At 39.8% G+C, this 12,751-nt stretch overlaps 1 protein-coding gene across 3 annotated transcripts in view; it reads left to right on the top strand.

Annotated features, from left to right (window-relative positions):
• Nucleotides 1–4,687, top strand: part of FAM76A (family with sequence similarity 76 member A) — a 28,147-nt gene extending 23,460 nt beyond the window's left edge. For 2 of the 3 annotated variants that reach the window (XM_022551957.2, XM_022551956.2), the window contains 2 exons: nucleotides 1,775–1,876; nucleotides 2,403–4,687. In XM_022551957.2, the coding sequence (XP_022407665.1) occupies nucleotides 1,775–1,876; nucleotides 2,403–2,489 (189 nt within the window). In that variant the 3' untranslated portion in view covers nucleotides 2,490–4,687. Of the gene's footprint in view, nucleotides 1–501; nucleotides 708–1,774; nucleotides 1,877–2,402 lie in introns of those variants that run through there. The other variant, XR_016388154.1, reaches the window with a different exon arrangement.
• The last annotated feature ends 8,064 nt before the right edge of the window (nucleotides 4,688–12,751 follow it).

Here is a 12,751-nt window from a genome sequence, read left to right as displayed (position 1 = left end):
GTGACCTACTCTTTGAGCTCATTAATATCTTCAGTGAAGCCTTTTTCTGGTCTAAGAGCCATCTCCCCCTCTTTCGGGGAGTTTTTTATGTCCTTGTTCTGATTCATATCTATTGTTTCTTATTTTCAGATTGTTAGAGAATATCTCATTTTTGCCTTAATATTTTAATAACAATAAAAATAATAGCTAACTTTTTTGGAGGCTTACTGTGTGCCTGAGCCCATTCTAAGTGCTTATATATATTAACTCATTTATCCCCATAACAACACTTTGAGGTAGGAATTATTATTATCATCATTTCATAGATAAACAGTACCTTCAGTATTTTTCCCCTTAGGGTTCCAGCCCCTTCCTCTAGCTCTGTTTTCTTCCGGAGGCTGTTATGTTGTTTTGCACTGTGTTCGGAATGCTATGATTCATTCTGAATGGCTAACAAAGACATTTATAATGTTAAAATCTTTATGTGCATTCTTTGCATCTGATTTCTACCTCATCTTACAGATGAGGAAGTGGACCCAAGAGGATTAAACGACCAAATTAAATGTCCGAATCACACAGCTGATAAATGACAGAACAAAGGAATGAACCCAAATCTTCTTGACCCTACTGTGCTGTGTTTCTACTCTGCCAGTAAGGTGGAGATTCATGGGAAGAGACCAATATTCTTTCCAATTTACTACATGACTGTCAGATGAAAGCAGACCCAAGTATGTTTTCTTCATGAACTAGATCAGAATAACACATAAAAGGATTTTTGCAAAATAGAGACAAAATGAACACTTGTTTCTAGTGCTTTGCAATTGCGGGATCTTAGTTCCCTCACCAGGGATTGAACCTGGACCAGGGCAGTGAAAGCGCTGAGTCCTAACCACTGGACTGCCAGGGAATTCCCACAAAGTTAGGGTTTTAGAAAGAGCAAACACAAGTAGTAGATTATTTCCCATAACTTTCAGGATCAAGGTCACACTCTTGGGTTGGAACACAGGCTCTTCCACATCATGCCTGCCTATCAGTAGCCTCATCTCCTGACACTCTCATCATTCATTTGAACACGCTCTCAGTTATCTCGCACCCTGCCTGTGCCCATACTGTTCCCTTTGCTCGGGTGCCCTTTTCCTTACCTCATGTGCCAGTTGCTGCTTGTACCTCAAAACTCAGCTCACACATCACTTCTCTGATTTAGATACCTCTTCTCTGTGTTCCTTGAATAGCATAGTCAATAGAAGGCCTGGAGTTTGAATTCTAGCTCTGCTACTTGCTAACATGTATGATCTTGGCCACTTTACTTAACCTTTTCTAAGGCTTTGATGTTCCCATCTATAAAATGGGAAGAATAACATTACTGTCCCACAGGGTTGTCATAGGATTGAATGAAATAATATAATCAAACAGTTTGCCTGGAACAAGGTAAAAATTCAGTAAATGGCAGCAGCTGTTATTCTCATGGCTTCTCTCAAACTGTCAGCCATATTTGTTATAATCACTGATTTATTTGGAGGTATTTGAAAGATGATTGCATATATTAAATACATGAAATATCTAAAACCTTCTAGTAAGTGGTTAAGTATCAAACATGCTATTTCAGGATTTTGTGTAATTTTCAGGAAATCATTAGAAAAAATAGGATACACAGTTCCCTGGCTTTGATTTAGGTATGAATCTTTAGGAGAGCCCTGGATTTCATTAATTTGGGGGACCATTTAGCACTCTGGTACCAAAACATTTCTCATTGCACAGAGATTTCTTCCGGTCACTCTGCCTTTTTTTCCCTCAGATCACAGAGCTGAAGGCTGATTTTCAATACCAAGAATCTCAGATGAGAGCCAAAATGAACCAGATGGAGAAAACCCACAAAGAAGTTACAGAACAATTGCAGGTGACTCTTCCTATTTAATATGGTAACTCTGGTTTATTTAGCTGATGGTATTTTAAGTGATCATCTCTTAGATTTCTTTTTTCTCAGAGAATTGACAAATCATATTAATCCACCTTATAGATGTCTTTTAATATTTTCTCTTGGATGTGTTCTGATCTTTTTCTCTCAGAAACAGTGGAATTAATAAATGTGCTCTTTGATTTTTGGATAAACCAGATGTGATTCCAGATGTCTGAATTGTAAATTCTGTTTATCCAGCACATTAAGGCGCTCCATGGTTCGTTTGTGTTGCATAAAGCATCCTTTTGTAATAGTGGATCCCAAGAGATTGAAGTACACTGATTAATCTCCAGCAAATACTTTCTTCCCTCTGAACCAAACCCTAGAGCTTTCTGTTGTTTTCTGCCTCTAGAATTTGTTCACCTCTTCCTGACCTCTGCATTGTCTCCCTTAGCATCTGCATGAAAAACATAGCCTATCCTGCTAAAACGTCCTGTGTGATTTTTTTTTTTTTTTTTTTTTAAAGGCCAAAAACCGAGAGCTCCTGAAGCAGGCAGCTGCTTTGTCCAAGAGCAAGAAGTCAGAGAAGTCAGGAGCTATAACCTCTCCATGAGAGACCACAAGGACGCTCCTGGCAATAGCAATGGATTCCTGGGTTAGGGTGGCAACGTAGCTGTTCTCTGGGAATTGCAAGCTTTCTTAAGAAATCTCTATTTTACTATAGTTATCCTTCTTTGTGCGATTGCAGTGGGGCTGAGTGGAAACACCTGGTTTGTGCTATATTATGACTGCATGCTTGAATGTTTGGGGTTTCAGGCTCTCTCTCTCTCTCTCTCTCCCACTCTCTCTCACTCTCCCTCACTCCCCTCTCTACCCCCAACCCTCCTCTCAGTACTACTGTCTCTCTGTCTGTCACTCTTTTGTTACTTTTTTATGTGTGTGTGGTGGTCACTGCTCAGTGTTATGTGCAGAATGGTTTGGGTTTTTTTGTTTGGTCCATCATGGCATCCTGCTATACCCATGAGCAAATAGTTGGCATTAATTACATATCACTGCCACCCTCTGAACTTTGAAAACTGCCACCTTAAGACTTGGTACAGTGGAAGAGAATTTTTCTCTCCAGTAAACCTTTTGCTTCAGGGTATACTCTTGGGTTTTTTTCCAGGTGTATTATGTACTTTGTACTATGTATAGCCAGAGTTTTATTTATTTTTTAAAAAAAGAAACTTTTTCTTGATAAAGGAGTAATGGTAGCCTAGTTTGTTCTTCTTGTAAAAGTGATGCCTCTTAAAAAAAAGTCCTACTCTCTAGCATTTAGTAACAGAATCAGATCTTTTCTTTCTTGTTACCTTGGAGTCTTAAAAACTGATTGCTAAGGTGAAACAATTCAATATATAAGTATGGAGTTAAGTGCCTTTTGGAGGATTTCTTGGAAGACCATGTAAGAAGATACTTAAGGGAGGTAGCAAAGATTTGGGCAGTCTGTCTTTCTAAGTAAAGGCAGAAAGAAGGGTTGTCCAGGTTGTACTGGACACTTCTCTCCCCAACCCCTTTCTTGATTGTTTTACGTGACTGATTTTAAATTCTCACACTGCCACCTCTTTTTTAAAAAATGCCCTTTACTTATATCGGTTGTCATACTGGGCCATTTTCAGGTAACTTTTTTTTTTACATGATTCAAAATGGGATAATATTCAGACTACAGAGCATTTTGGAGGTTAGTATGAGCTGCTCAAGTATGGACTGTAAGTCCTGGGAGAATGATATCACTGTACCTTTTCCCCACTCCTCCTCACCCACCCCAGCCTGTACACTCCCTGCCTTTAATGGAAATGTGTTGAAAACAGGTGCTTCTCAAAAGCAGCTTGGCCGCAGCCTGAACTGTGTCCTGTTTTCCCTTCTTGACACAATAGGTACATGGATTCTCTTTTCCAGGTGAGAGGATAGATTTGCATTTCTAGCCATACTCTCAGGTCCTCTAGATGATGTTTGTGAAAGGAACTAGAGATGTGTAGTGTGCCATGAAACAGTAAAACCAGCTACCTTGGAATCATTAATGCAGGGGGTGGTACTAGAGTTAGAGGTAATCATAAGGGCAGATGACATTTGTACCTCAGTCTACCAAAAGTGTAGCAGTAAGTTTAACTTGCTAGGCATTTCCTAGGAGCAAATGCTTCTAATCTGTGAGCATTCTCACAAGTGGAGCCATGCACATAATTGGACAGAGATGTGGCAATGAGTGGCTTCCTTCTGGTAAGAGGAACAACGGACCATGTTACTTATCTATCACTCTAGTAGAGGCTGTAATTTTCCCTTCTAAGCAAGGGAAATGGCAGTGCTAAACAGTTTTGTAACTTTTTGAATGAGAAACTTTTAGGTAAAGATAAACTGTCAGATAATATTTTCAGCTGCATTTACATTGACTATGGGGAAAAGATTGTGAAAAAAGTTACAGTCATTTTTTTTTTATTTTAAAGACTTGAGAAATTCTGTTACATGAAGTGACAATGTAAAAACACATTTAGTTTTATACTAAATCTTTTTTTAAGGTCTTGGCATTTAATATAAAGCAAATCCACACATTTTCTAACTTTCCACAAGTTCCAAAAAGGGAAGGAAGAAACCTCAGTCTTGAAATTTTGGTTTTTAAAAATCATGACACTGTTTTACCGTGAAATTGAGTAGCTAACTTTTGGTAACACCTTTTGTTTATTTGTATGTTTGTAATAATGGACCTTTTAAAACACAGGAATGTTTTGGTTTGTACAGACTTTGAAAAATGTGTGTTAATAAAAATTCATATTGACTTAAGTATAATTGGTTTTTTTTTTTTCATTTCTTGCTGGTTCACCAATAGACATATCCCATAATCCCCTTCAATCTAGAAAAGAGTCAGTTTGTCTTGCTTGTAGAATTTAAACAATTAAAAACCTAACAGTGCTAATAGGGAGTTTTATGTCCATCAGAGAATAAAATCATTCTCTTTCTTCTTTGAGTTTATTTATTCAGTTTAAGTGCTTGCTTTGTTATAAGCACTGGTAGGCAATGAGGATACAGCAGTGAAGACAATTGACAAAGTTACTCTCCTCATGACGCTCCCATTTAATGGAATATTGGACAACACCATTGTTCCTTGATTTTATATTTACCATTATTACTCAAAATTAATACGGGATGAATCTTTATAAGGTATGAGTGAAAGGTTTTTGAGATGTCATCTCAAGGAGAGGAATGTATTGGTTTGAAACATTGGTGCTAGTAGGTTTCTAAATAACAGGTGCCTTTCAGACATTATCACTGTCACATCCTGGTCATTCTGTTCTATAGGTGTAATGACAACTCATTTTCTCTAAATAAAGATAGTTTTATAGGTGCTATGGTCTGAATGTTTATTGCCCCTCTCCTCTCCGCCAGATTCATATGTTGAGATCCTAACGCCTAGTGATGGTAGTATTAGGAGGTGAGGACTTTAGGAGGAGCTTAGGTTCTGCCCTCATGAATGGGATTAGTGCCCTCATAAAGGATGCTCCAAATAAATCCCTTGCGCCTTCTACCATATGCCAGCTATGAATCTGGAAGAGGGCCCTCATTAGAATGCTGACCCCTTGATCTTGAACCTCCCAGCTGCCAGAAATGTGAAAAATAAATTTCTGTTGTTTATAAGCTACCCAGTCTGTGATATGTTGTTATAGCAGCCCAAACAGACTACGACAGTAGGTTATGTTTATGACCACATTTATTGTGTGAATTACCTTAATTTACCCATTTACACAGCCGTATAAGCGGCTGTAGGGAAAGAATATAGTGTAAACAGAGAAAGATATCATCTAGTTCTTCAGGAAGTTCTTCAACCACTCTAACTAACCTTAAAAGCAACTTAGCAGGATTTTGGTTGCATCCTTTTCAGTTTAAGACCGTATGTTACCTGCAGTATAGCTATCTTCATCTAACGGTCAGTTCGAGGATTTGGGGGGAGGGGCCGTTTTCGGGAAGGTCCAAACTGTCAGACCTACAGAGTGTTGTGGTTATTATTCCTGCATAACAAATTACCCCCAAATTTAGGTGTTTTGCTTTTGTTTTGTTTTTTGGCTGTGCCGGGGGCTCGCGGGATCTTAGCTCCCTGACCGAGGCAGTGAAAGCACTGAGTCCTAACCACTGGACCGCCAGGGAACTCCCCAAAATTTAGTGTTTGAAAACAACCATTTTAATATGCCCACAAACTCTGTTGATCAAGAATTTGGACAGGGCACTGTGAGGATGACTGGTCTTTGTTCTTTAATATCTGGGTCCTCAGCTGGGAAGATTCAAAAGCTGAAGGAAACTTATTGGAACTGAAATCATCTCTCTGAAGGCTCTGCTTACTTGTGTATCTAGTGCCTGGACTGAGATGACAAAGTCTAGTAATGCTGACTGAAGCACCTATGTAGGGCCCCTCCATATATACCTTGCCTTCTCCAGCATGATGGGCTCAAGGTAATCAGACTTCTTCCATGGTGGATCAAGACTCCAAGCACAAGTGAACAAACCTGAAGCTGTGTTTCATCATCTGACCTGTCCTCAGAAGTCACATTACCTCACTTCTGCAGAATTTTATTGGTCAAAGCAGTCAGGAGTCCATCCAGACTCAAGGGGAGGGGACATAGATCCCTTCTCTTGATGAGAAGGTGACAAAGTAGAAGAGCATGTGGGATGGAAGCTACTGTGGAGGCTATTTTAAAAAATATAATCTGCCAGACTTCCCTGGTGGCACAGTGGTTAAGAATGCGCCTGCCAATGCAGGGGACACGGGTTCGAGCCCTGGTCCGGGAAGATCCCACATGCCGCGGAGCAACTAAGCCCGTGTGCCACAACTACTGAGCCTGCTCTCTAAAGCCCGCGAACCACAACTACTGAGCCCATGTTCCACAACTACTGAAGCCCGTGTGCCTAGAGCCTGAGCTCTGGAACAAGAGAAGCCACCACAATGAGAAGGCCACGCACCACAGCGAAGAGAAGCCCCTGCTCGCCGCAACTAGAGAAAGCCTGCGCGCAGCAACGAAGACCCAACAACGAAGACCCAACGCAGCCAAAAATAAATAAATAAACTTATTAAAAAAATATATATATATATAAAATCTGCCACATAGAGAATGGATTTTGGAAACAAACTGAATATAAGAGAACAAGGCACAAGGCAGAAGCTGCAATGACTTTCATGGCCTATCTTTGGATGTCACACTGCATCATTTCTACAATACCCTATTGGTTACAGAAGACAAATTACTGACACTGGACTTCCCTGGTGGCACGGTGGTTAAGAATCCGCCTGCCAATGAAGGGCACATGGGTTCGAGTCCTGGTCCGGGAAGATCCCACAAGCCATGGGGCAACTAAGCCCATGCGCCACAACTACTGAGCCTACATGCCACAGCTACTGAAGCCCGTGCGCCTAGAGCCTGTGCTCCGCAGCAAGAGAAGCTACCACAATGAGAAGCCCGCGCACTGCAACAAAGAGTAACACCCGCTCGCTGCAACTAGAGAAAGCCTGCACACAGCAACAAAGACCCAACGCAACCAAAAATAAGTAAATAAATTTTTTAAAAAATTACTGACACTATTCAATGTGGAATGGGACTACCCATGTGCATTCATATCAGGAGGCAGAACCACTGGGGTCCATCTTGGAGACTGGCTACCACGTTGACCTTTGACCAATAAGATTGATTAACAACTATGTGAATCTCTGGATTTTGAAGGCAGGAATGACAGTTGGCATTTGGGGGAAAGGAGTTCATATTTCCTAGTTATGACTGGAGTCAAATAACCACTTTGCCTGCCAGTGCTTGTCAGGCTGTCACTGAAGCAGATTATCAACTCTACCTGAAAAGTGAGACTGTGTCAGGCTGTGGTTAGCTCTAAAGTCAGACTGCCTGTGTGTGAGTTCTATCTCTACTTAGGGTTGTTGTGAGGATTAAATAATGTATGTAGAAGTCTCTAAAACAGTGCTTGGCACATAGTATGCACTCGATTTTTTAAGCTATTATTATCACAGAATCTACATTGTCTGTTTCTTGAGAGAGAAAACAGTGACAAAATAGAGTGAACATATATGTTCACTTTTTTAAAATTTATTTTATTTATTTTAACTTTTTTGGCTGCATTGGGTCTTCGTTGCAGCGCACGGGCCTTCTCCAGTTGCGGCAAGCGGGGGCTACTCTTCCTTGCAGTGCGCAGTCTTCTCATTGAGGCGGCTTCTCTTGTTGCGGAGCACGGGCTCTAGGTGCATGGGCTCAGTAGTTGTGGCACTCGGGCCTAGCTCCACGGCATGTGGGATCCTCTCAGACCAGGGCTTGAACCCGTGTCCCCAGCATTGGCAGGCGGACTCCCAACCACTGCGCCACCAGGGAAGCCCTGTTCACTTGTTTTTTGTTTCCAAAGTTACTTTATCTCCAGATCACTTTATCCCCAGATTCACGCAACCCACAACTTTTATATCTTTTTTTCAACTCCACATTACCCACCTCATGCGTGCCACTTCATTACACTGATCCTTAGAGTGCCATTTTTCTTTACGTTTAATAAGATATAACTTGCATCTGGTAAAATTTATCCTTCTCAGTGTATACATCAAAAAGATTTTGATGGATGTATGCAGTTGTGTAGTCACCACAGTCAAGACATGGAACATTTCCATCAGCACAAAAACTTCCCTTGTGCCCCTTGGCAGTCAGTTCCCTCCCCCAGCTCCAGCCCCTGGCAACCATTAATCTGATTTCTCTCCTTATAGTCTTGCCTAACCATTAATCTGATTTCTATCCTTATAGTCTTGCCTTTTCCAGAATGTCATATAAATGGAATCAAACAGTATGTAGACTTTCATGTCTGACTTCTTTCATTTAGCATATGCATTTGAGATTCATCCACATTGTTTCACATCTCAGTAAATTTATTCCGTGTTTCAGTAGTTTGTTCCTTCTTATAGCTGAAAAGTTTTCCATTGATAGATGTACCACAATTTGTTTATCTATTCAGCAGCTGACGGATATTTGAGTTATTTCTAATTTTTGGTTACTATGAATAAAGCTAACACATTTGCATACACATCTTTATATGAACATGTGCTTTCATTTCTCTTGGGTAAATACCTGGCAGTGGGATTGCTGGATTGCATGATAAATTTATGTTTAATTTTCTAAGAAACTGACAAACTTTTCCAAGTGGTTGTACAAGTTTGCATTCCCACTGGCAATATATGATGAGTGCTAATTTTAACACAGTCTTCTTTGCAAACTTCTTTGAATTTCTCCACTGACTCTTCCCTACATTTCCCAGAAAGCTTGTTATATTGGTGATAATGATACTTTATTTTTAAAATATGAGATGTATTTACTGAAGTGTAGCATATATACAGAAGAGGACACACATCACAAATGTATGACTTGATGAATTTTCACAAAGTAAACACAGTTATATAATCACCATCCGGATCAAGAAAGACTGCTACCAGCACCCTAGCCCATCTCATGTGCCCATTCCTAGTCACTCCCTCTCCTCCTCAAAACTGAGAGTTCCATGGTGGCCTAATGCTTAGGATTCCAGGTTTTTCATTGCCGTGGCCCGGGTTCAATCCCTGGTCGGGGAACTGAGATCCTGTATAGCTGCACAGCAAGGCAAAAAACCAAACCAAACCAAAAAACTAACTACATGCTATTCTGAATTTTAATAATATAGATTCATTTTGCTGGTTTTGAACCTCATAAATATGGGATAATACAGAATGTACTCATCTTTGTCTACTTCTTTTGCTAGACGTTATGTTGGACAAGGTCACCCACATTGCTCACATAGCCGTGGGCCATGAATTTTCATGCTGTATGATACTACAATTTATCCATCCTACTGTCGATGTACATTTGGGCTGTTTCCAGTTTGGAACTTGTAAAAATAAATGCTGCTCTGGCCATCTTCATAATAGCTTCGAACTGGAAACTATCCAAATGCCCATAAATAAGAGAATGGATAATCAAATTGTAGTAAGATCATATGATAAAATACTACTCAGCAATAAAGACCAAACCACTGACATATGCAATATCATGGATAAATCTCAAAAACATTATGTTAATTGAAATAAGCCAACACTAAAGAATACATAACATATGATCCCTTCTTGATGGAGCCTGAGAATAGGCAAGACTAATCTGTAATGATAAAAATCAGACAGTGATTTCTGGGGATGAGGAGAATTGATTAGAAAGGAACACAGCCTGGACTTCCCTGGTGGCGCAGTGGTTAAGAATCCAACTGCCAATGCAGGGGACACGGGGTCGAGTCCTGGTCCGGGAAGATCCCATATGCCGCGGAGCAACTAAGCCCGTGTGCCACAACTACTGAGTCTGCTCTCTAGAGCCCGCGAGCCACAACTACTGAGCCCATGTGCCACAACTACTGAAGCCTGCGCGCCTAAAGCCCATGCTCCACAACAAGAGAAGCCACTGCAATGAGAAGCCTGCGCACTGCGACGAAGAGTAGCCCCTGCTCGCCGCAACTAGAGAAGCCTGTGTGCAGCAACGAAGACCCAACAGAGCCAAAAATAAATAAATTTAAATAAATAAATAAAAATAAAAAAGACATTGGTGACTTACAAAAGAAAAGCATCTCTTAAAAGAAAAAAAGAAAGGAACACAGCCTGAGGAAACTTCCTTGTGTAACAGTGAAAGTGTTTTATTTCTCAGTTTGGATGGTTGTTACGTGGGTATATACAAATGTCAAAATTCATTGAAATGAACACTTAATACCTGTGTATTCTATTGTGTGTTAATTATGATGAAATAAAAATTAATACAGAGAAATGCTGCTTAGTCGTAAAAAATGCTGTCATGAATTTTCCGATACTTGGTTTTTGGAACACATATGGATGCACATCTGTTGAGTATACAGGTAGGAGTAGAATTGCTGGGTCATAGAATATGTATGAATCATGGCTCTGCAATTTAATAGCTGGATGACATTGGGCAAGTGCCCAGAACCTCTAGAGAACACCAGTTTCCTTATCTGTTACCAAGGAGCTAATCTCACCTTGATGGGTTCGAACCATGAAAACTGTTTTTGTCAATTAGCAAAAAGACATAATGCTGAGAAACCTCATTTTCTAAAAGCACTGCTTTTTCAGAAAATTTGCTATTTGAAATATCAGTAAGAACGGAATATTCCACTCTCGACTGGAGGATCTGAGTTACTTTGACACAGAGAAGCAGCCTCAATTTCCAATCCAGGTGCAGAGCTTCAGATAAGGGGTTTCCAGATACAGCATTCCACATTTATCTTCACGCTGTAGTTTCCAAGGAAACAGGATTCTGAGTCTTCTTGTTAGCTCAGGCCTGACGATAATCCCTTTACACATAGCCTGGTGTGCTTTGAGGCTATCAAAAACACTGCTTCTTTTAAATTTTACCTACACTCCATCTTTCCAAATCCTGGAATAATTCTATCTCTCCCGTGCTTGGTGAGATACCCCATGATTCCTCTGGTGTGTAGTCCCCCTTGCAGCAGTAAGTTAAGAATCCTAACTTTGTCAGACCATATAAAGATAAAGCCACTTTATCAGATGGGCTTTATCTTGGGTATTACCAATAACTTTGTAAAATGTGTTCACATTACCTGGATGGACATTAAGAAATGATAGTTATTTTTTATTATTCATGTATAAATTCAATATATGTTCATTTGACATCTAGTATTTGCTAGGCACAAATGTATTGCTATGAGAGATAGCACAAGATAGCCATGGCACAGATGGAAAACCACTTTTTATTTTAGCTGGAGAAATAAACCAACAATAACAACCACCACTATGTTTTCAATCCTAGGAGAAAAATACCTTTACTGAACTTCACTTTAAATAGAATCAAATGTAAATGAAAACATTCTCAAGACTATTTTATAGGTAAAAAAGTACAATGTACACGATTTACTATAAGATAGGACATAAAACTATGGATTCTAAGAAATCGTATGGTTTTAATAACCAGAATGAGAGGACCCAAATGTCATCTGTCCTTTTCTAAAGAGAAAAAATTGCTCTTATAAATGCTCCAACGAAAAATAGAGACAGCATTGCTTACAAAAGCTCTAAGGCTGAATGCAGGCTCATTCACCCATTTAGGGTCCCCTCCTACACAGGCAAGCATCTTCCTCTCTTGGTCATTCCCCAGAGATTGCAAAGCAGACTGGAGTGAAGTGGGGTGGAGAATACAGGAAACAAACACTGCCAGTTCCCCTTCACTTCTCTCTATCTTGATCTCCTCCAACAGCAAAATCCTACTCTTGTCTTTCCATCTAACATACGCTCACAAAATGCAGTCTTCTATGGGAACATTGACGTCATACACTCCAAATTACTTAAGAGAATGATTTTAAAAATTTGACAGTCTAGTTCTCCAAGAAATCCTGGTTTGGGATATAGATGAAGAAGTTATTTGGGAGGGATTTAGATGGAGAATGAATTTGGTAATATAAGAATGCGTTTTAGGGACATAGCAAGATGACAATACGATTAGCTTAGTGTTTGGCTTTTGCAGTCAAATCTCAGAAAAACAAATTAACCTCTATGGTTTTTACTTTCTCAACTGTAAAAGGGAAAATAATAATGCTTGCTCTGTTGAGTTACTTTACTTCAACATTAAAAAAAATCGATTGTCCGTTATCTAGTCTGAAGGTAAAAATATAGTTAGAACATCGTCCCTTGCTGTGAAAGAGCTTATGAACAACTGAATTGCAGTGAGGGGATCACAAATAATACGTGCTCAAGAAATCTTATTATTATCATTTTATTGTTTAGACTAGAAGAGGGGTGGAGGGAGAAATGCAAGTAATTTGTAAACCATAAAAGTGCAC

Source organism: Delphinapterus leucas, chromosome 1 (assembly GCF_059928025.1).
Source record: "Delphinapterus leucas isolate spDelLeu-1000000601 "Yukka" chromosome 1, BTC_Dleu_Yukka2, whole genome shotgun sequence".
NCBI lineage: Eukaryota > Metazoa > Chordata > Mammalia > Artiodactyla > Monodontidae > Delphinapterus > Delphinapterus leucas.
This window is presented reverse-complemented; position numbering and strand designations above follow the sequence as displayed.